The 24,292-nt window shown below is 34.9% G+C and overlaps 1 protein-coding gene across 8 annotated transcripts in view; it reads left to right on the top strand.

Moving 5' to 3' along the window:
• QKI (QKI, KH domain containing RNA binding) overlaps positions 1 to 24,292 on the top strand; it is a 136,272-nt gene that overhangs the window by 10,155 nt on the left and 101,825 nt on the right. For all 8 annotated transcript variants that reach the window (XM_031612753.2, XM_031612758.2, XM_031612797.2 and 5 more), the window contains exon 2: positions 22,172 to 22,314. In XM_031612753.2, the coding sequence (XP_031468613.1) occupies positions 22,172 to 22,314 (143 nt within the window). The remainder of the gene's footprint in view (positions 1 to 22,171; positions 22,315 to 24,292) is intronic.

The following is a 24,292-nucleotide window of genomic DNA, read 5'->3' as shown; positions in this document are numbered from 1 at the left end:
TTCTGCAGTTCAAGATGGTTACTAAATTCAACATCTTAAAATGGCAGGTGGACAACTGGATTATACTTTACTGAAAGACATTTACATCGATCTTTAGGTCTGATAAATGTGGCTTGTTTGAGACAGACTTCTGAACTTCTACTGGTGTTTGCGGTCTCAGCAGTCTTGGTAATAAAAAAAAATATAATTATAACATAACTTTGAGGCAAACTCTAAACTTAATTTTCCTTCAGGTTTTGCACTCAGCCTTCATGGATCTTACAGCTCAAGTTACTTCCATTTTTGAATTTCATTAATTTTTTTTTAGGATAATAGTTATGAATCTGAGGAGCTTAAACAAGAAATTGTTTTCTTGTTACTATTAAAGCAGTAGTGTAACAAAGTGGTTTTTGTCACATGCATGGGTCTCTCTAATCCCATTCAATATGGTTTGTGCTTGAATTGTTGAATTTACCACTCACTGTTATATCAAGTTGCTGAGCACTTGACGTGTAGAATACTGCTTAAAGTAATAACACTTGAGTTCGTTGTGGAGATACAGATTGCTTGTAGATTTGTAGTACATTTTTCTCTTCTGCATGAAGTAGTTTGGCTGCTGAAGATTTTAAGTGATTCATAGTACCTAGAGTGTACCAGAATAATCAGAAAGATACTTGCTGAATTCTGTATTTCTTGAAACTTTTGTTGCATATTCTTAGTGTTGAATTTCAGATACAAAGGCAAGGTACTAACACATTGCTAACATTCAAAGAGGTTTTATTCTGGTTTGGTTAGGGATTAGTAGTTGAAGGGCAGCATAAGCTTTTATAAACATGTTTATTTTTATTTTTGCTAGGAATGTGATGGAGTGAATGTAGCTAGTAATGAAACAAGAATATTCCCAGGCTGTTAAGAAAACTGGTGAAAGGTAATGCCACAAGTATGGATGTAAATACTCTGCACCTATCAATACTAGTATCATGAAAGAAATAGCTTTAGTGGTGTAAAAAAAATTTTTTTTTTTACTGTGTAAGTAGTTAATTTTTTTTTTTTTCAAAGCAGAAAGGTGAAAATGCTTTCCTGTAAAGTACTGGCATTTTAAACTGCCATGTTTTTCTGCTAAAAAAAAAAAATTTCTAATTTACAGAAACTAAGTTGTTACTCTATTAGCTTTCAAATGTTATGAGATTCTATACTGTTTGCTGTCAAGATTTGGAAAAGTGAAATGGTGCTGACGTATAAAGGTGTCATAGCTGTCATAGTGTGAGATTCTGGAGTGGCTTGTTATTTAAATAATTGAAGATTTCATGTAGGGGTGTGAGCACTGATCTTCTAAAATGTTCTGTTTCAGCTGCTCTTTTAAAAAGAAGAAAAACACCCCAAAACATAAGAAATTTTCTTTATGCATAAGCCATTGAAGTGCTGTGTTTTAACATTAAGTAGTTTAAAATACTGCAGGTTGAATATTAATGAATCATTGACTTCATTAAGTCAATTTAGTTTATATCAAGTTTGTTTACTTTAAGGAGGGGGATACACAGATCAGTTTCCAGTTAGTTTTCCTGAGATACTCTAGCAGGAGTGTAAGGGAGCAACTTGTTGCAGGTTAACTAGCAAAACCTTTTCTTGGGATGGAAAAGGCCGAGATGCTTTTTATTGGCATTAATCTTTTTACAGTGTAATCAAAGTTTCCTTCATGTGTGCTGACTTTTTCCAGTATAATCTATACTAGTTTTCCTCCCTTTTTTTTTTTTTTTTTTTTTTTTTACACTGAGTTACTCTTCTTGCTCCTTTACCTAACGTTTTCTGACATAGCAAAGAATTTCAGGCAGATACATTTCATATTGTAGTATTATCAGTGGAAACTGCAGGCACTTGTACAAAAGATAACTTCAGAAAGCTTTGTCTAGAGCTTACTCTTACAGGCTTATAATGCTCTGGACTGCATGAAAATGTTTTCTGATGTGAGACCTCCAAGATCACCATCTCTTTGAAGTGTAGAGGTCATCTTTATTTTGCAAAATTAGTGGAGCTATGTGAAAAGAAACATGAGTTACAAGGATAGTGTTTCTCAATCTACGATTTGCAGACCCGCTGCCTTTGAAGAGTTGTGGAGGATAACAAAGGAAAAGGAAGTCTGTTGTTGGGAGATTTAAATTTGCAACACTGAGCCTTTACCTCTTTTGGGAACTTTTTGTTACTCTGAAAATGGGCAAGGTTGAAGACCACTGATAAAAAGGCATTTTCATTGGCCTGTTTCATGGGCAGAAGTAAAATTTTGAAACAAAAAACTCCAAAGAGATTATGGAAACAATTTGCATTCACTATTACATACAGTGAAACATGCTTTACTTATCTGAGTTTTCTCTTTCTTAGGACTTATTGCTATTATATATTTATTGACATTGTGAGTGTGATGATGCTTTCCCTGGATGGGATTTAGAGAATCTAATTATATTTATAAAAAATGTAATGAAGTGCAGTCCAGTTTGCAGCACTGGAACTTGAAAATACTTGTTTTTTGCAGGTGTTAATTGCTGAAAGATGTAGCCTGCTGAGTTCTGTATGGTATGCTATTACAGCATAATTCAAGTAGTAGACTGTATTTAAAAGCATCTGCAGTTTTCAAGTGGAATTCTATTAAAATAGTCACACTGCTGTCATTCATAAGTAAAGATATTAAAGGAAATTCTAAATGTTCAAGTACTTGTAGCTGTAAATGTTTCAGGAAACTTTTTTTGTTGTTGTTCTTCCCAACCTTCTTCCCCTGACTGCAGAATTTTTTGCATTGACAGGACCTACTGTTTGGAATCAGTGATACACCAACTGGGAAAAGAATCAGAATGTAGTTTACAAATACCTCTAATGTTAGGTTTAATGAATACTGTTGCATGTATGGATCCTGCCAACATAATCAATCCATTCTTTAAATGGACCCTAAATATGAAACCTGAATTATTAGATCCTTTGTGGTAGATCTAGGCTGGAACTACCGTAATTCAAGCCTACATTATATTTGGATCTTACAAAATGTTGTTTGAAAAATTATATGTGATTTACAGTGAGCATTCGGTTTACTTTTTGGATATTAACTTCTGTGGTGGCTTATGCTTTCTCTGTTTGGAAGTTTGTTCCCAAAAGAAGCCCTTGTTAAAGTAACTGGAATCTGTCAGTGAAAATTAACTGTACAGCTACAGTGTAAAAACTTACACTGTACCTTGCACACTAGTCCCTAAGCATTTTCATTCTGTAGGTAGCAAAGATCTTGGCTACCAGGCATGTTAAAGAGAATATTAACACAGAACTAATGTTTACGCTTGTTACTAGGATGTGTGTGGATATGCACATGCTCACCCTCCCATCCAGCTGTCTTTCCCTCTCTCCCTTCCGTCCTCCCCCTTCTCTTGTCATTGTAGTGTTGCACTAGGCAGAATCTCTAATTGTCCTCGAGGGAGAGCTTGCTTTGGTATCTGTATGGACAAGACTTAATACGATTTGATTTTTTTCTGGTATAATTATAAGCTGTACAGGAGATAGGTGCAGCTGGAAAGCTAAATTTGTGTGGGGAAACCTGCTTCAAATCTGATATATATAGCAGTTTTTAATACAGTTTCATTCTCTATTGTTACTGTGATTGTGGGCTACATTCTAACTGTAATGTTCTACTGTTGAATCAAGAATATTTTCATGCAGCTTAGAAATAGCAGGGTTATAATTTAGGTCTGTGTTCTTAACACAATTTAAGATTAAAAATAATATATATTTTTTATGACATTTGATGGCAAAAATCATTTCTAAAAAAAGTCTCAAAATAGTCTTGAAATTTACTGAAGGAATATGGTGGTTATTATCATCCAGGCTTGGATACAGAAATGTATTTTATGCTCCCAGCTGATTAATTGGTTAATCCTATAGATTCTGACAATAAAATTAACATCATGGTTTCAGTTAGAAAAGGCTCCAATCTCAGCTTTTTCTTTAATGGCAAGAGGTAAACACTGATGCTGCATTATCTTATCTACTTGATAATTTCATCCCAAAGTCCCGGAAGTTGATGTGCCAGTTGTTAAATGCATTGGGCTGTGAAGTAATTGGGACTTCAGCTTGCAAATACCAAGCTATTGTTTTCAGTAAAGTTGAAATCAGCTTTTTGTGCTGCACTGCAGTAGAAAGCCATTAATTAGCGTAACAATGTGCCAGGTTTTTTTTCCTACCAGAAGAAAATTTCTTAAATTATTCAGCAATATTAACAAACGTAGCAGATTTCCTTGAAATTTAGTTCTATAGTCATACAGGCTAAGGGGCCCTTGGTTATCTTTGATTTTTAGAACTCGTGTTTATGAAATGTCTTTTTAGATTCTTTTTCAAATTTACACTGCTGCTAATGCCATGCAATATGTCAGTGTTATGAGTCATTGAAGTCTAGATGTGTCACATGAAATAAAATGGAAGTGCAATCCGGTATGATGTAAAAGACATCTGTTGAGCAAGTTTTAATAAATTCTAATATGTGACTGTGATTTACTGAATTCTTGAACTTCTACCAGTTAAAGATCAGACTTCAGTGGTGTAACAATTTTTGTCTCTCAAAAAGGCATGTAACAATTGACCAGCACTACCACTGTTTCCAACGTTATCTTAATTTATGTGGCCACATAAAGTGAAATGAGTTAAGATAACATCATAGGGTAGGCTGGCTGTTGAAATGCATTAGCTTTTATTAGATATGAGTTGCTTGTCTGATAACAAAGTATTTTTGAAAAGCTGTGAGAGAATCACATTTTTGGAGATGCCAGCATTAGTTGTACAACTGAGGGAAATAATTTATCTAACGAAATTAAGCCATACTGCATATAGTGCTTGTAGTTTGGTCACTTCTAATATAATTTGATTACCTCTCAGTTTGACCAGCAACTCAGTTATCGGATGTGCTATAATTATGTTCTTGTGCTTTTTTATGAGGATACTAAGGGATTAAATTTTTGTTTTGCTGACTTCGTGTTGTCTTCATTGTTTTATTGTGATTTAAAGTCTTGCATCCTGTGAAGCACACAACTAGTAAGAATGTAATGGTAAGGTTTCATAAAGATTTAGCGTGTAGTTTCTAGCTCATATTCACGTTGCTGACTGTCACTTTGCTGCTTCAAAATAAGAGTTGTCAGCCTGTATTTCTGTTAGTCCATTAGGAGTTCTTTATTGTTTTTTTTTTTTGGGGGGGGGGTACAAGTTTTATGTTAGGTGCTACTCACTAAAATTAGTGTTGTCTTCATTTTGCTTCTTTTTATACATCTGTTTTAATTATTTGGGGAATAAAATTATTGAAACGCATCATGCAGTTTGGTTGAATTGTTCTAAATCCTATGGCTTTGATATGGAGAGATAGCAAATATTTTTTTTCTAACTACTTTGCAGAAGAAAATGTAGGTGACTTGGAGAGGGTAAATATCAGTAGAACTGTGAAAGCAAAACAAACAAATCTGACTGAAAGAGTCCCTTTAATATGGGCAAACATATGTAGAAAATATATGTAGAAAAAAAAAATTGTGGTGTGTTTAGACAACTTTATACAGTTTATTAAAGGAAGAATTGCAAAATGTCTGTGTAGTCAATATGAGCTGTTTTTATTCTCAGAAATATTTTGATTAATACAAGACGAGCTTGATGTAAATATGTTTGTTTTTAAATGGTTCGACTTCTAAGCACAATTCACAGGGGATGGTATGGTGGCTTTTACTGAAGAAGGTGAACAAAAGATACTATCTGTGAAGAGCTCCCTCTGAGGTATACCTGCTGTTAGGGCTTTTTCATGTGAGTGATAGGTCCTTGCATTACGTTGGAGACACTAATGTCTGAATGGATGTGATGGCTGCCTCGGAATGATGCTGCTGTTAGCAGTGAAAAATGTCTTCCTTACGATTCTTGTGCAGCAGGCTGTGGAGTGCAGCACATTTTTATAATAAAGGTGATGAATTTAATCGCAAACTGGCAGCCAAATGGAAATTGCAGACCTTGATACTGGGAGAAAATTGCCTATAAAGCAACTCCTGAGAGAGCAGGCTTTAAATTTATCCACCCATTTCGACATTGAGGAGAACATAGGAATTGCAGGGTATTTTGCTTGGCCTGTTTAGTGCAGATGGATGACACTTCAGTCTTCTTTTATTTAAGAACTAGATACAGTTTGTGAAAAGAATGACCTTGTTGCTTAAACTTTACATGTTAAGGCTTTCAGAAAAATCCATTCCCTTATTTTCTTGAAACTTGCTCCTGTTATAAAGTGGGACCTAATATGAATAATGAATAGAAACTTTCCTACTGCCTCAGATTTCCCCGTATATATATCGGGTTTAATCCTTCTGTTATTAGAGATATACACATTAAACTCTCTTTTTTTTTTTTTTTAAGTATATATAATTAAAGGCTCTTTGCAGCATTGCACTGATGTGAGGAGCAAAATTCTAAGTGATTTAACTTGTCTTCAAGTCCCACTTGTTGTTCTGGAAGTATAGTACTTTGCCTAATGATACAGTGTGTCATAGAAGCCCAATGTGTGAAAGTTATTAATGCAGATACAATTCAGTATCTCTTGCTTTTTTGATTTTTAGTAGTACTAATTAAGTCACTCTGAAATTAATGCCTGAAAAGTACTACAGAGCAGAAAAGCACTGACAGATGACATTTTCAGCTTCAAAATGCTGTTTTTCAGAATAGTCACCAGTGTTAGCTGTGCATTTTTTGCCAGCGGTAAACAAGGGCCTGCATGCTATGCTCATAAAAATGTGTGGCCACGTGACTTGTCTTTCGTGTCATCATCACCACTGCCAAAATGCAATGTCCTTCACTTCTCTGTGCTCACATGCACTGTGGTCTCTACAAACATTTAGCAAGTGTCGATGAATGTCAGTAGGTGCAGTTTTTAATGCGTGAAGGAGTTTGATTCCACACCTTTGCTTTATACTCACTTCCATGTCAGTTGCCATTGTGTCAGACTGCCTCTCTGCTGCCCTCTGTCACACAGCAGCAACATGTAATGGAATATGGGTGGGAAGGTTCAACCTCTACTGCCGTACCACCAACATCCACTGCTGACACCATGGGCCAACACAATAAAACAGGAGGCATTACTTTTGGAACAACCCTCATGTATGCTGATTTTCTTCATGTATAGTAAACATGAACTGTATTTGCAAATAAAATTCCCATTTATGGAAAGCATTATTTTAAAGAATGTTTTGCCCCCTTACTTTCTTTTTGGGGGATCTTACTTAAGGATGATACAGATGGAATCTCTTTGAATTATTTCTGTCTACAGATGCTTAGAGTAGTAGATATTTTGAACACCTAATTGATGTATTTTGCTGCAACTCTTTGAAACAACAGTTTTTTGGTTGCATTGAGTAGTGATCATCTTTTGAGCAGAATTAAGAATGAATAGCTTTTGATTTTTTCACATTCTTTATCGTGAAGGTATTGGAACATTTAATAGTGAAACATCAGGTGTGGAGTTTGGAAGTATATTCTATTAAACATGTTATTGATTCAATTTCTCTTCTGTGTTGTCTGTGTCAGGATGATACTCTTGGTTAATTATTCCATAAATATGTTGACAATGTGGTAATCTCCAGTTTTGAGTAAATAATACAAAAAACCATCATTTTTAAAAAAGAGAGATTCTCTAAGGTAGGACACTGCCCGATTTCTGGGCCACTGTGAAACTTTTTTTAACAAGTATATGATACTGCTCATTTCTAATTCCCAGTGTAACTTTGTTCCGTCTTGTAGAAAATGAACTTTTTGCAATCCTAATGAACGTTGTTTTTTTTTTTTTTAAAGAAGCTTTTCCTTTCTTTTTCCTTTTTTTTTTCTTTTCTTTTTTTTTTTTTAAGAGGGCGTTAGGGTTATTAAACAGTTGCGTGGTAAAAGAAGTTGAGTCTCATTACTGATGGCTCTCAGAAGTTTACCCCTTGACATTTCTGTATAGTTGATGAGCATCATTTTGCTTTGCCTCAAGTATAGATCAGTAGCAAAATAAAATAATGGTTGATCAGTTTTTAATTGTGTTTCAGTATTTGATGTCAGAAGAAAATCATGGCCTAACGAGAAATAGGTAGTTATAATCTCATCTTAAGTTTTGCTAATTTTGAAACAAGGAGTAATAGATGCTTATGAACACCACTTCCATTTGAAGTGGGACCAATATTTCCTTAGAATTCTTCTTTTGCACTTAGTAAATAATTTCAGATGTTTACTGATGTCCAGAGCTAGCTGATGGATGTTCCACTCAGGGCCCTATGCTTTTTACTATTTTCTCACTTGTAAGCATTCCAAGGTGCCCATTCACTTAGGAAAGGCTAAGTACAGATTTTAGAGTTGAAACCAAAACATTTATGTTGATAGTAAAAGAGTTTATGTCCAATCTGTTTACCAAAAATAACTTTTGTGTCTGGATGAAAGGTCTTGGAGAGAGGTTACAGGAGGTGGTTTTAAACTAATTTAGTGTCGAAGCTTGGTTGTGCCAAAAGGAGATTCTGGTTTGAAAGGTCCCTCTTTCCACTAATTCTGATATTCAGAAGGTCTCTTTTTCCACTAATTCTAGCATAATACTGTTTCAGCACAGTAACATGGAAGAAAGCTAATCAAGTGAAACAGGAAAACATAGCAATAGTCTTCTGCTCAATTAGTGAGTTGAACTGGCTCACTAAAGCAGAGCTGATGTGAGAGATGGATAAGGAACTATGCTCTTGTTAGTGGGGAAAAAAAGCAAAGACAATGTTGCCTGTGTTTTTCTGGTGCAGTGTGCTCTCCGTACCCTTCAAAGAAAAAGGAAGTGGTATGGCAACAAGTGGTATGAAGTAATGCTAATCTGGTGATCCAAATTTCTGATTTGTTCTGTACTTTCATATATAATTTGGGATAAACAGAGAACTTTATTTTTTTTAATAGCATCTTCACGATCATAGCATCGTAGAATGGCTTGGGTTGGAAGGGACCTTAAGAATCATCAAGTTCCAAGCCCCCTGCCGCAGGCAGGGCCACTGAGATCTGGTATTCTTTCCTAGGATGAACTCTACTTTAACTGTATAATTTTTTCCTTTTGTAAAACAGAGCATGAATAATCATGTGGCTCACTTTAATGGTTGGTAGTTCTTTGGATCTACCATTAGGTTAGGGTCAGCAGTTTTACTGTTTTTTCTTCCTACCAATTAAATGTGTGTAGGTCCGAAGCATGTATGTTGCCATTTATCTCTCATTAGTTTCAAAATAGTAATAATAATTGTAAAATAAATAAATAAAACAAAAAGTAATTAAACTAACAACAACAACAACAACAAAAATAACAACCCAAAAAGCAAACAAAACCAACCAAAAGAAAAAAGGCCAACAACGCAAAAATCCCACAGCAACAATCTCCTTCCTGATCCAAAAGAGTGTAATAGCCTCTTAAGAATGAGTTGCAACTCATAACTTGGTAAGATGGGACAAATCTGCCAAGGGTAGCATTCTATTTTCAGTAGAGTGTGTGCATAATGCCCTATTTTCTTTGAACACAGTGGTGGTAGATATATTTCTAAGTTGTTTTTTCTTTACATGTTTTTGTTAGGATTGCGTGCATCAGCGCTCATCAAGGAAATATGGGAGAGTGTTTCAATGTTACTATGTCCTTATCATTCATAGTTTAACTTCAGTTTTCCATGTTGATAGAATTTGTAAAACTCTGTATTTAATTTTTCTGCAGTAAACACACATACTTTCACATAGAACCTCTAATCATCCCCAAGTTTTGGAATTGGTCTGAGTAGCTGTGATTGTGGGCCAAAAATATGTTAAATTTTGTGAATTTTTGATGAAAAACCCAAAGTAAATTTTCTTTCTTTTCTTTCTTTTTGGAACAAACTTTCTTTTATGTTCTTAATAAAATGTGAAAGTTTTGTTAAGAGACTATTACTTCAGAAAGAGAAGATTATTCTTTTAATGCTATTTACTTAAGTATGAGAAAGAACTGAAATATTCATCTGGGAGTTTAAATCTGTGAAATTAAATTAAATTTGCCTTTTGGTTATTTTTCTTGCACAAATGGAAGTGAGAGGAAAGAGATAAACTGTTTGCTTCTGAGTTTTACAAGTTGCTGATGCTTCTGTAAATAGGCAAAACTTAGTTTACTGACAGGCTGGAAAAAAAAAAAAGGAAGTTTTATTGAGTTTCTTAAATGCAAGCTGTGTGATTCACGATCTTGAAATAATGTCATAAAATTTTGTAAGTACTAGGAGTTGGTTGCTTAATTACACTGGTCTCTGTTGATCTTGCTGCAGAATGTGCTTCTATAATGACAGCAAGTGAACAGTATTATTTGTGATCTCTTCATGATAATGAAAATTCTCCAGAGGCATCCAAATATCCCAGAATATTTTTCTCCTTTGTCACGTAATGAACAATATTTCCATGCTTCGCTTTAATTTCTTGACCTAAAACAAGGAAACCTTGCAGAGGAGAGACATTCCCAAATGTGTTTTTTTTTTAAACTTGCTCCTTGAGGAGTTGGGGGTTAATTCCAGCTGCTTTTATAAATGGGATGCAAAGTGCCCAGTAATTATGTTTGAAGTGCACAGCTACAGTTGAAGTCCTTTTGCTGTTCATGTGATTTTTCTTTTTTTCCTTTGAGAAAGCCTGAGAAAAGTTCCCTTTCGAAGTTTAAAAAAAAAAAAAAAAAGAATAAAAGAAATAAAAAAAAAAAAATATGCCAATGTAGATCTTTTGATTCAGTACTCATGATACTAGACAGGAAGACTAAGGGAATTTATGTAAGCATTTCCTGGCAGGCTGAAGTGGAGTCAGCATGCTTCGAGGCTTTTTGAATAGCAATTATAACTTGTGTTACTGGTTGTGTTTCTAGTTCCTTGCTACACCTATGAAACTTTGTAAACTTTACCTAGAGTACTTGATTGTACTTCTACAAGTGTTACTGTGTCGCAGTCTGGTTCCATGGTAACAAAATGATGTTGAAGTGATTTTTTAAAATATCAGTGATGGATAGAGGACCCCCAAACCCTCTTCTACCTGTGTGTTCTGTTGAGTTTTTCTGTGTTTTTTTTTCTTTTTTTTCCCCCCCCCCCACTTCTTCTACAGAGTAATTCTTACTGAGTGCCCTGAAGGTCTTGTGGCCTGAGCAGATTAACTATTTGCTTGTTTTCTTTCTTTATCCATCCAGAATTATTTCAAAAGAGAATTATTTCCCCCTGCAGCCAGTGTATGGGAACAGGTGGGTGAAAAAGAAAAGTTGGAGGGAAGAGAGGGAAACTAGAAGAGAATATGAGCCTGGAAGGCTGTTTCTAGATTTGACTGCTTTTGTACTCAAAGCTTAAAAGAACAAGTCTTGAATGTTAAATGGTGAAAGAAAATTAAGATTGCCTGTTCCAGTTCAACATAGTTGGTGTTATGATTTCATAGCTGTAGTCTCAGCTGTGTGCTATTAGTAGTTGTACGTGGCTGTGATCTAATAAGAAATAGTTCATCTGTAAAAGCAGAATGTTCTTTTGGACAGTTAAAGTTGGAATTGGTGGTGTAAGCTTGTTCATAGCTGATGCCTCATCTTAGTTTCATTTTGATGCTCTGTATTAGAAATTGAACTACATCTTGGTGTAGTGGTGTCGCTTTTATTTGTAGTTTATTTCTTTGAGCTGCGTAAAGCAAACCATGAAATAAAGTTCAGGTACTGACTTTATGAGTGGGATAACAAATGTGATATTGTCTTTCACTTGTACTGGATGCTGTCATACTGTGAAGAAAAACATGACACCAGTAATCATACTGTTTTTGATGTACAAATTGAAATCTTATTTCAATAATTCAGAACTTGGGAATGGTTTTTGGAAGCGTTAATTCTGTAACTTCAATAAAAGCTGCAGATATAACCTGTGAAATGTGCCAAACTATCCTGTTTTTTTTCCTCATCTGCCCACTTACATTGTTTTTTCTCAACTAAATGTTATGGCAGCTAGGAATGTACTGTACAGTAAACTATGCTATATGGCAGAAATCTTACCATACAAGTTTTAACTAGTTCCTGATACAACTTGTAATTAAAGTTGTATTATGTATCTTGCATACAACATGAGAGATCATTTAACAACTTGTTAGAGTTTCCTAAAACTTCATGCCAAGTTTGTGGCTTAGGCTACAGTGGAAACAGTAATAAATGAAAAAAAAAAAAAAAAAAAAAAAAGAACAGAAGGAAAAGTCTTAATATAAGTGCGTCTGAGCACTGAAATGTCCAAGTCTATCCTGCTGGAAATATGCTGTGCCTCCATGTAGTTTCTAGCGTTGGTGCTGTCCCATTGTGTTTGGGCATGACTTAATCAAACCCGAGAAATGCATATGCAGTTTCTGTGGATTTGGTGAATGGACTTGAGAGAGCGGGCTCTTTCCTGTGTTATGTGTATTTCCTTTGTTTTCTTCTGAAACTCCTGCTTTAAGAACGGATGATATTTTTTAGGTTTAGTTCTGTGGAAAGAGCCAGAAAGATGCTCTTCTTTAGATATCTGGTGATCCAGGCATATTTGGAGGTATAAGGGAGCGTTGGGTGGGAACTAGAATTGGAAGAATAGAAATAGAAGAATAGAAATGGAAGAAACTCCTCAAAAGCTATAGGAATGAAGCAAGAAGGGACTTGATTGTGGAGAAAATGTACTTTGGGGGTAGGAGAGGGTTTTGAGAGGAGAAAAAAGAGCAAAAGCATATGTTTGTTAAAGGAAAGTGCATTGCAGAGTTGAAAGTAAACCCAAAGAATTGGAATCTTGCCATGTCTTTACTGTCAGGAAATACTTATGAATGCCAGAGGCAAATTATCTCATTTCTTCTCTGCTACTGGATGGTATCTTCTACTGCTGTCAGTTAATGCCTTACTTCTTGTGGCAGAGGTCTTTGAATCTAAAGACGCCAGCTAGCTGGCTGGTCGAATTTAGCATGTTGCCAGATATGAACACAGTTGTTTTGTGGTGGTAAAACTGATCCATAAAATGCATGCAAAAGACCTGTTCTTTTTTTTTTTTTTTTTTTTTTTTTCCCCCGATACTGGGATCTCAGTCAGCAGTTCTCTGAACTATTTTTTCCCCTTCAAAGGCATGAAGACCTGACTCTTTTTTGTGAAAGATCCTGCTGCTTGATTTTGGTGACTGTGATAAGTGACTTGTAGAATGAAGCTGATGTTAGTAAGGAAATCAGTTCATTAGGAAAAAGAAAAATAAGCATATTTTTGCTTCATGAGTACTTGTCACAGTTACTTGAAAACTTTCAGTTATCAAAAATGTATCATTAACACAAGTGTTTTTGTTATGCTGTGTAGCATATTGTGTTGGAGTTAGTCTCTGAGTAAATTTTTGGTAAAAAACAAAGGAAAATCCACCAAAACAAAGAAATCTTCAATGAAGAATATTTCATAAAGTGTCTGAATGCATATCGAATATGTGCTAAGTTGCCCCATCAAGTCATACATGTATTTCTGTATTTTTGTAAAAATACAGCAAAGTGTGCTGTGAGTATATTCAGTTTTCAACTTCAATAGTAAACTTATGCATTGGATTTTCTAACAAATTTTCAACTTTCAGGTATGAATTCTAGAATTAATTGTCTTGAGTATCTTACAGAAATAAGGAAACACTTCTAGGTATTCTTTGATTTGTTTATAGTAAGCTTCTCAGAAATGTGCAATTTCTTCCGATTTTTCATAATCTTGGTGTTGAATACCTTGGTTTTGAACAAGGGAATATTAATTTGAAACAGAATAATATATATACCAAAGTAGTGTATGTTTGTTTAGATGCAAGGAAGAATTGAGCTTATTTGTAAAGCCAATATCTTATTGATGCAGTGTTTCAAGACATGACATAAATATCTGGTAATGATATGATAATTAATTACTGTTACTAATTAGCATTAGTAATTGTTAATTTGAATTCTGAAGAATGATTTGTCTTGAATAAATGATGGCTTTTTTTGTGTGTGTGTAATCAAAGCTACATGAGAATATTGTCAGAGTTCTCAGGGTGGATAAAAGAACTCTTAAAAAGTCAGCAGTAATTTATCGAGAAATAATAACTTCTTCACTTCTGAAGAGGATGCAAATGATATCCTTAAGGAAATACTGTGGGCTTTTTTGTTTTATTACATTTTAGCTGATTGCTGTTGTGACGTCCTTCTTAACTATGCTACATATGCTACATGTTGGCAAAGTGAATAAGTTACCTTTGTCCCTGTAAACTAATGTACCTCTGCGAAGATATCTTCAGGATAGTTCTGACTTGTGCTGACCAAATTATGAACATAGGTATTTTTTGAGTAGGACTACTGAACCTACCAAACAAGTTTTCAACTTAAAAATCTGCCTAACGTGGGCCTGGTGTTACATGCTGATTCACTACTGTATTGTAAGAAAGAAAAGGGATGATTAGTAGACCCATCCTGGTCTATTTTATTCTGAATAATTACGAAATTAAAAATAATGTAAATAACCTAGTATTTATTATTGTTTACAAGAATAAGCAAGGTGTGTACAGTCTCATTATTAATGAAAGCTCTGTTATATTTCAGAGTAGTGAGCATGGTTCTGCTTATCAAAATGAGAATCCACGTAGTAGATGAGGTTGTATAGTTTTTGAACTTCAATGAAGAGTAGCTTTTGACCATTTAAAAAAAATGGGGGGAGGGGCAAAAAGATTCTGAATCTGCTTATGCCTATGGCAGTCAATGTGCTTTTGTTGGTGGTATGAGAAATACTCCTGATGGAGGGTATTTTGCAATAAGTTCTTTTTCTTGAAGGAAATCAAGCTTGGAAAGATGAACTAAGTATGTTTAAACATACCCAACTGCAAATTAAGTTGAACGTTCCATTTATTATGTGAAATGAAAGTAAATGAAACAGAGAGCAAATAACAGTAAGTTTCAATGCATAGCATACTAATATAGCAATATTTCTGTTTCTTAACTTATTGTACTTTAGTGGTGGTTGATTCTCTTCATTAAAGTTTTGCTGGCTGTGCATGCTTAGAAAGAGTTCGTTGCCTTGCTGATTTCCTGCCTGCTAGTATTGTGTTGAGTCAGATGTCTGAGCTAATGCATGGGACAAAAGGATGGATAACAGCAAGATTAGTATGCTATAAATCTCTTTGTTTCAACTCATGTTTGACTCTGGAAAAATATTCAGCATTAGTAAAAATGATAATTAAAAACACTGGCCAATTTTAAAAATTATTTTAACCATGAAGTAAGGCCTCAGCTCAAGTAAGGGTTTAGTTCTGTTGTTGCCAGAGTTCAGAATCTTGTTTACATAGATTTGTCTTCTAAGATGTTCAGTATCTTAAGTTTACTGTTCCTATTATAAGAGTGGGGTCACAGCAGTCTGAGAAATCATTTGCATTCAGGATTATTTTCTTGGTATGTTACTTGTTTAATTTGGTGTAATTTGAAGACTGTCTTTTAAGGAGTCTCTATCTCAGGCTAGGTATCATATCTATGATCTGAAAATGGTTAAATGCTGTTTTAATATTTTTTTTCTTTCATCATTACACTTGTGGGTTCTTCAGAATCATGTCTTTCAAGTTCAGAATTTCTTTAATTGGTAAATTTAATCTGAGGTCAATTTCAATCTGTTTAATTTTAAGCAGATATTGCCCTTTGAACCCTCATAGTGGTGGCAGTTGTCTATCTATGGGAATGGGCAATCTTGTTCATTTTTTTTTCTTTCAAGCCTCTATTTTTTCTTGAATTTCTATATGATCCATATCTTTAATATTCCTTGTAATTCAGGAGAGATGTTTATGTATGTTTACTGCCTAGCTCAAGGAGTCTTAGAATACTTAAGTTTTTTTTGAAATCACATCATGATCTTGATAATGTCTTTAAAATCAAAGCAGTGCAATGGTTAATCTATTTGATGTGGTTGATGACTGGCTTGTTGATGTCAGCGTTAGCACTTTTAACCAAAAATTTTTACTTCCTTTTTGTCTTGTGATTAAAAGTCATGTTTTCATACCAATATAGGGCAGAACAAGACAAAGCCATGTGATAGGGAGCACTATGTTTAAAAACTAGGATTGTGTTACTGCTGTGCAAGACCAATTAAAAAAAATGTAAATAAAAAGAAGGGCAAGGGAGGAGAGGGAAGAAAACTTGGGATGAGAAGAGCTAGTCTGTCCTTTTCAAATGGATTAGATTCCAGTTGAAGTGAGCTGGCTCACTTGGAGGCACTCAAGGCCAGGCTGGATGTGGCTCTGGGCATGCTGGTCTAGTGCTTGGTGACCCTGCCCGTGGCAGGGGGGTTGAAACTAGATGATCTTTTAGGTACTTTTCAGTCCAGACCTCTTTGTATGATTATACAAAGAGAAAGGATAAGCATGCTCTATTTGTTTTTGGAATCAGTTTGTTGCAAACCTTACAGCTGGCCACGGGAAGGCATTTTGCAGGTTCTTGCAGAAGAAACGACTGAATTTTGATACTGAGAGTGCTGACAAATTGTTGAAAGTGCAGCCCACTTATCATTGGTGTGACAGTTTAATCATCAAAAAAGTACTGCTAGATTGAGCTCAGAGGAAGAAAGAGAAAGGAACTAGAGTACTGACAAGGCATTACAGGATGAATTGAAATCTGACATGTGAACCTTTTTTTTGTGTGTGTTTATGGCTGCTGCATCTCTGACTGATACCACATTCTCAGTGATGATGCCCAGAATTTAAAAGTTCTTTTTCATTTCTTCCAAGTTAAGGTGCTGTGTAAGTGAGACAGTGTTGCATATTTTTGGACCTTTTCTTATTTTGCATTTTAAGATGCATTTAAATGTGATATGCACTGTGTCTACAGAGGGTTTGTGGGTGTTACCATGCTGGTCATCTTGTAGTTGGAGCACACAGTCTGTGTTAGCCTTCAGAGCATTTTGAAGTGAGGTTATAGTTTGTCTGTCTTTAGAAGTTCTTCAGTAAGAGCCAATTGTGATAGTTACATTCTTCCTGCTTTTTTCTCTCAATTCTTAGCTAAACTATTTCAGGTGCTTTGCTTACAGTATTGGATATTGTTTGAAGTAAGCAGCATGTTGTATAAATGCACTTGGAAGTAATGGCAAAAATAAAGGCATCTAGTTGCATCTAATTTATAATTGAGGTTTTAATGGAACTTTATGGAATGTCTTATCTGCTGTTGTAATCCATGAATTTGAATCCTTTAGAAAGGTAATCTGCAAATCTGAAGCTTTGTAACTTTTGTTTGCTCTACTGGGGACCTATCTGACGGCAAAAAGATAGGAAAAATGTGTTGTTCAATTACCTTTAAAATTTCTGAATTGATGATCTAGCAGGAGTTATGCGCAGTAATAATGCTTCATTAAAATATTTGCACACATTTGCATTTCGTGTTAAGAATATGATGCTTTAGTAGGAAAGAATGAGAAGGAATGTTGCTTTCCCAGCTTGCCCCCCTCATCTTAATTAATGCAGATCACATGAATTTTGGAACTGTTGAAGTATTCTGATAGCTTTCAGAATTGTCAATTTCTCACAAAAAAATTGAGAAAACATTGAAAACATTGTTTTTGTGTGTTCTTAGTGTCATGGTCTGTAAGAACCAAATTAGCTATTAGAGCAATATTTTTGTGTCTAATTACATAAAATTATGCTGTGTTTAAAAGTTTGTTGTTGCTATTTCAGGCATAACTTGCTTTCTTTGAGAAAGTACAAACCTTGCCTGGAATGGTGATTGGTCTATGCATCACTAAAGCCCAATTGTCATTAGCCTTATGAATCCAATTCCCCCCCCCATTTGACTTAAAGATTTAGTTTTTTAAAGTCTGCTTTTTTTCCCCTTTCCATATGAAACTAGATTATGACTAGAAATCTTCAACTATGTCAAGCTTTGCTTCCACAAGAAAGTATGTTGACTTGAGTCATGAAATAGTTAATATTTTAATTCATTCTGAATCTCATACTGATTTTGGCTATTGGTTTGTTCCACCCACACTTGGTGTGCATTGTAAAAATCAAGAATGGTAAATGTGGTTCTTCTGTGGCCATTTGCAACTCTGAAAGGAACGAGAGAGGAAAAATTTGAACCTTTTCAGTGGTTTTCTATTCTGCGTCTTCTTGCTAAGAGGTTTGTTAGCCCTCTTCACTTTATAGTGCTACAGTCTTGAATACCTTTGCCAAGTCTTCCTTCCTCAAAGGGAATGCAGTAACTTTTTGATGGCTTTTAATGTGGTGACAAATATTTAGCTGAACACAGTCCTTCATGTTCTCAAGACGGAAGAATAGTTTGGTATTACGTAGCATGAAGAAATCCAAAAAGTATGCATCTGTAGATAAATGTAGTTGTAATAAAGAATGTGTCCTGATTTGGATTGTATCTTGGGTATTGGAGTGAAAAATGCTGTCAGTAGATGAAAGAAAGGAAAGATTACTTGCATAGTTCTGAGGGGCACAGGAAGAATAATGTTCTTCTGAACAAGAATGTGTCACTGCTAGGATAGGTGACTATGTCATGCCATATTAAGGTAGAACAAGATAACTATATTGAAGCCAGTTTGTCTTTTTCTAAGCCCGTTCCTCCAGTGTTCTGCTGTGAACAAGACAAATCCATCATTTTCTGCTGAACTTAAACTTTTAAAGTAAGAACAGACTGTTGTTAAATGTTAATAATATGAATTTTGGAATTCTTCATGAGAGTTTCTACTTCTGTTCACAGTAGAGGGTAGGGGCTTAGATCTTTTCAATTTTAGAGGAATAGTAAAGCTGCTGCATGCTTTCTTTTTCTTTTAGTCCTACTGCTGCTGTAATTAAGTATCTCTCCTTAATAACTGACTTAAATCCCTAGAGTGCTATAGAACATAATTACTGCTATGATGTTAGGATAAAGTAGTTAGAACTGTACTTAGATGTTGACACTGAAAATAAAGCTTGCCTTATTTTCTAATCAGTTTGTTTCCTGTGAGATACTACAGTGCAAGAATTTGTGGAGAAGCCAAAGTCTTGCATATGAGCTTGGGAAGTGTGATTTCATGAGATGCATGCCAAAGAAGCTTCTGAGAAGGGAAGACAGAAATATCTGTTTGGTAGTCTGTGAGAAGTTATATGAAGTAAACCTAAATAAAAGTCTGTTTACTTGAGTTCCTCTTTCTTTGATTTGTGGTTGCGTTGATAAAATACAAAAATGTGCACTGGGAGGATGTGATTTTTCTACTTGTGTACTGTTCCTCCTATTTTTAAGCATTTCAGAATAGAGTGAAACTATGATACTAGGCTAGAGTTAGAAGAGAGTGGAGCTTCTACCTTTTCTGATGTGCTTCTGTAGAGGTGTTCTGGAGTAATTCCTGCACTTCCAGTTAAACTTTTATTGGAGGTGCTGCGGAAAAAGAAGGAAAAAAAAAAAAATAGGGTAGTAGAACTGCTTAAAGTGGTTGACACAGCTGCAAAATACCAAATGATTTAAAAGCTTGTTTTTAGTATAGTGGAGTGAATTAGAATCATATGATCAAAATTTTGTACTTTGTGTATGGGCTTTTGAAAGCTCTTGAGACAAGAAGTGTGATTAAACAGGAAGCAGGAGTCAGATTCCCCCATTGGTCTTAAAAGGGGAAAAAAAAAAATAAGAAAGAAAATGTCTAGAGTATTTGGGAGAATGCTTGTGGGTAGGCTGGGCTAACAAGTTAGAATGGAAAATGGGTTCACTGATAGCTAAAATCAGTCACGTGAAGGAAATATGTGAAAGAAATCAGCAGAACAATAAAGAATGGATAAATGTGAGGTTATAATTTAGGCAGCAGTTCTCTGATTCTTGTCAATACTAGACAAGTGAAAAGATGCTCCTAGACAGTGGTTTGACAAATGAGTAATTTGTGGGCCTGCTCAGTAATTGAAGAAAAAAATGGAAAACCATTGTTATTTTACCCATCACTTCTGAATATTTCTTCTGAGATCTTGGGAAAAGTGTCTGAGACAAGAAAGAAGATAAAAGCTCAAGGAGAAGAAAGAATAACGTGAGGAGCCAATGATGAAGCTGAATGAATGCAGTTGACTATCTCTGACCTGATGTTTGTTACTGTTTGCGATGGCTTGAACATGGTGAGAGAAAACAAAAGCCAAGCCCTAGTTATACAGTGTCTGGTCTTGTCGTGGAATAGAAGATCTTCAATTGATGGACGTATTAGCAGTTTGTAACATTTGAGGCATGATAAATGACTTTGGTTTAACAAAAGCCAGCGTTCAGTGGCAGTTCTCAAGTTGGCATACCATAATGTGTGTGTTCTAAATGTTTGGTTCTTTTGTGCCACAGCTGTGACATACAAATATTTGCAAAAAAAAAGATTAAAATACGTGGGTTTGCTTTTTTTGGTCTGTGTGTTTTTGTGCGTGTGAAAACCAGGGTATCTAATGTTAGTGTTTGTATTACATATGAATGATACAGTTTAAAATGAATTTTTCAGGGCAACTACTCCATAGCTGCCAAGTGCAAATAAAAATGACCATGTTGCTTCTTATATTAGAAACCTAGGCAAACTGCATAGCCTGTTTGAGTGTTGTGGAAGTTAATGGAAAATCTGAAGAGAATGAAAAGGAAATAGTCTGCCGAAAGATAGTAATATTTGTTCAAAGAGATGTGTTAAAGAATTTCTTTGTATGCTGAAGCATACTGCTTGTAGTCCTGAGGATTTTTGTCCCTGTTGCCAAAACTGAGTGTAGATCAAGCTGTGGATTTTCTTTGTGAGCTATGATTATATGATGATGAAATTTGTATTCTCAATACTAAGCAGGTGTTAAGCACCAAATTGCTATATGGTATATGTGATTGAGTATGTCAGTTTCTAGTGGAGAAGCAACTTGTTCTTGAATATTCAGAGTATGTTTGTTAGAAATAATTCAGAATAATTTGCTTGAAAGTCTGCTGTGTTTCAGAAACTTACTTGTCATTACGCAGGTTCCCTTCCCCCCAGCTTTTCAAATGGTGGAATCTCAGCTACAAATCATTTGGCACAAAACCTTGGTTATGAAACAAGTTCTTAAAATCTTTTTGTTTGCTACTGTGGTTTAAAGTGACTTTTTTTTTCCTGTAGCTTCTTCTGTTCATATTAAAATAAAATTTCTTTTTTTCAGTTTTAATTCTGAACGTTTTGAAATGTTCAGCAGATGAAATAATTCTGAGTAAAATAATGAAATTATTAAATGTCTATTTTTACTTTACAACCCGTACTTTAAGTCTTAATCTCACTGATTTGGCAAGAATACTTGCTTAAATGTTAACTTGCAGTTTGGAACGCAGGTGATATGTGAGATCTGAACAGTTCTTCATTGATACTGGAATAAACTCATTGATAATTTTTTATACTAGTTGTGGTTTAGTAAGTTATGAACTGTTTCTTGCTTTATTCCTGTAGCAGCAATTTAAATGCTATTTTAACAGTACTAGAAATTAAGTATAAGGTTTTCTTAAAACTCTGTCTGTTCTCAAATGAAGCTGTGGTTCAGCAAAATTAACCTGAATTTGAACAAAGTCATCTGTTTTAACAACCTTATTTATATCTAATCAACTTCATTTTGTAAGTAAATTAAACATCTGTAGATATACGTAATACAGATGTAATTGGCAGAAACAGTACTTAAAAGACTACTGATGGCGTTCCCTAGCACAAGTTGTGCTCAGTAACTGCTTACTTGAACTGTCAGGTTTCTCATTGCTCAGATGCACCATTCCATTTCCAAATGGTGTAGTTGAACTAGCAAATATTATTAAATGGCTGCTTTTTTTATGTTTTTTCACTGCCAGATAGGTCTCTCTGCCACTATCTTCTCTGCTGCCCCGTTTTCCTTTTTTTTTTCTCATCAATTTTTTCTTTCTAGAAGCCTGACTATAATAAATATGTAAACAGCTATTGTATGCTTTTAAAATTGTGAACAGTTTTGTAAGTTTTCAGGAGCTTGCAGATAATTTTTACATGAGTAGTTGAATTTCATAAATAGGACTGAGTAGGCAGCAAATTTAGAGTTGTTGAGAAAGATATCTGCTACAATAAAGAAGTAGATTTGTGTTTTGTCTTAGAGTAATGCTCTTTTAGAAAGGAAGAAATTGACAATGAGATTTGGGAAAAATTAAAAAAGGAGATTGTCATGATAGATTATAAACTGTTACTGTATTTAATACATAATATACGTTTTTCCCCCCACAGAAATTAGCAGAGTACGGAAAGACATGTATAACGACACATTAAATGGTAGTACGGAGAAGAGAAGTGCAGAATTACCAGATGCTGTGGGACCTATTGTACAGTTACAAGAGAAACTATATGTGCCTGTAAAAGAATATCCAGATGTAAGTATATATCTTTTTAGTCCCTAAATTATTTCTTGATCCTCGTGGTCGTCTCTACATGTAGATTTCTTGTGCTGCCACTCTTGGATCACTTTTGAATTGCTTTTGATAAGATACTTCTTAGGAAAGCTGTGTATGTGCTGCTTGGTGGCTTGATACATAGTAAAGCAAAAGGTGAGTGGCTGGAGGTTGTGTGGATTATAATTTACCATATCTAAGATCTGAAATATCTTGTTCATTCGGTGCTGTCGGTCCTGAGAAACTGTGTAATAAGTTTTGTGGGGGAAGTAGTTTTGGACAATGTACCTTCCTCTTAGTATTACTTTAAAAGTCAGTACTTTGCCTAGACACTCCTAGATGCCTCTTAGAGATGGCACCATTTGTCCCATACCTCTGTAACCAGCTCTTTTGCATATAGAATTTTTCCTTAGGCAAAGTTGCTTGCATGCATTAAACTGTTAGTTTCCATTGGGCCAGCTTTTCTTTTGAATGTTTAGCGTTTTGAAGGAGAATGGTTTCATTTGACTAGAAATATTTAGAACTCTCTGGTCTGAACAATTTCTTAAAACAGCTTGGAAAGTAGTCCTGTCAGAATCTACCTTATTCATTTTCTTTAATCATTGTCAGGAAATTGTTAGTTCCCCCTAGTACAGGAGTCGAAGTAGGGGAGTGTAGGGTTTAAATGAAGCATTTGCACAGTGAAGTTACACAAAAGTGGAAAAAAACACAGAACAGCAAATAGTGGATGTAACACCTGTGGTATTTCTGCAGCTTTCCTTTGCATTGTTACTAGATTAAACTCTATAAAATTATTATTTTAATGCTGCATAGAATATTCAGATCATTAAGTAAAACTTCATTAGAAAGTTAAGTGCAAGTCACTATTCAAAACAACGTTTAGACAAGTGTCTCCCTTTTCAGTCTTCACAAAGGTGGTTTATTGCTTCTGAATTAAAATACCTGTTTCAGGAATTTGAGCTGACAGTAAGAATATCTTTTCCTTCTCCTTTCTTTATTTCTCCAAATTAAGTATATGCATATAAAAATCTAGCTGCCTATGTGCATACATATACATATGCTTATCCACATCCATGCCAAAAAACATTACTTGAAACTACTTGGAATTCTAGATCTTTGAGAGGAACAGTGTAATACAGTTTTTCTGTAAAATAAACGAACATTTTATTTAGATACGTGTATGTGTTTTAGAGTTATATTAGTTAATAGCTTTTTAAAATATAGCTTACTGTTGAAATCTTTTTATTTTATAATTGTACAGTGCATCATTTGTGAATAGCTGCCTTAACTATTATTTGCAGTTTTTATGGAAGTTGATGCTTGATCTTCTGGAATCATGAGGTAGAAGGAATAAAAACGAGTTATGTTGATGATTAAGCTTTTCTTCCAGTAATTGATGGTGCAGTAGCTCAGCACTTGTCTGGCAGTTAATTATCAAATATATTGTAAATAAGCAGGGAAAAGGTTGTCTGTGGTACTGGTAAAACACTTGTGTAACACTTTGGCTGTAGGATTTCTCGAGCTACTCTTTGTTTGCCTTCAGAAGAATGCCCTTGAAGTGATTGCTATTTTATTAAGCTCTTGGAAATTCAGAAGTTGGAGAAGCTTGTGCTTTGTAAATGTATGACCTGCAATAAAAAGGTAGTTGGTTCTTGTGAAATAGTCTGAAAAGTTTGATAAAAAACCTGGAACTTCTGTCACTACTCTTTTGCTTGTCACTAACAAATCCTTATGCTAGCTCAAACATACTTTTCTGATATTTCTGAGCTTGCTTGTGACTATCTTCTTTAAACCAGATAAAGAACAGTAAGTTTGAGCTTAACTCAATCCCATGCTTGAAGAAAGAGCAATACATTTTGTTCAGTCAAGTGCTACTTATTTCAGTCGTGGTGGCATCAGTTAGTAAAATTTGCCACCACCCATGCCAGGTATTATTATATGGTATTAGACTATCATATCA

The sequence above is a fragment of the Phasianus colchicus genome, chromosome 2 (assembly GCF_987193195.1).
Source record: "Phasianus colchicus chromosome 2, bPhaCol1.hap1.1, whole genome shotgun sequence".
Taxonomy (NCBI): domain Eukaryota; kingdom Metazoa; phylum Chordata; class Aves; order Galliformes; family Phasianidae; genus Phasianus; species Phasianus colchicus.
Note: the sequence above shows the minus strand (reverse complement) of the source record. Positions and strands in the feature narration are given on the sequence as shown.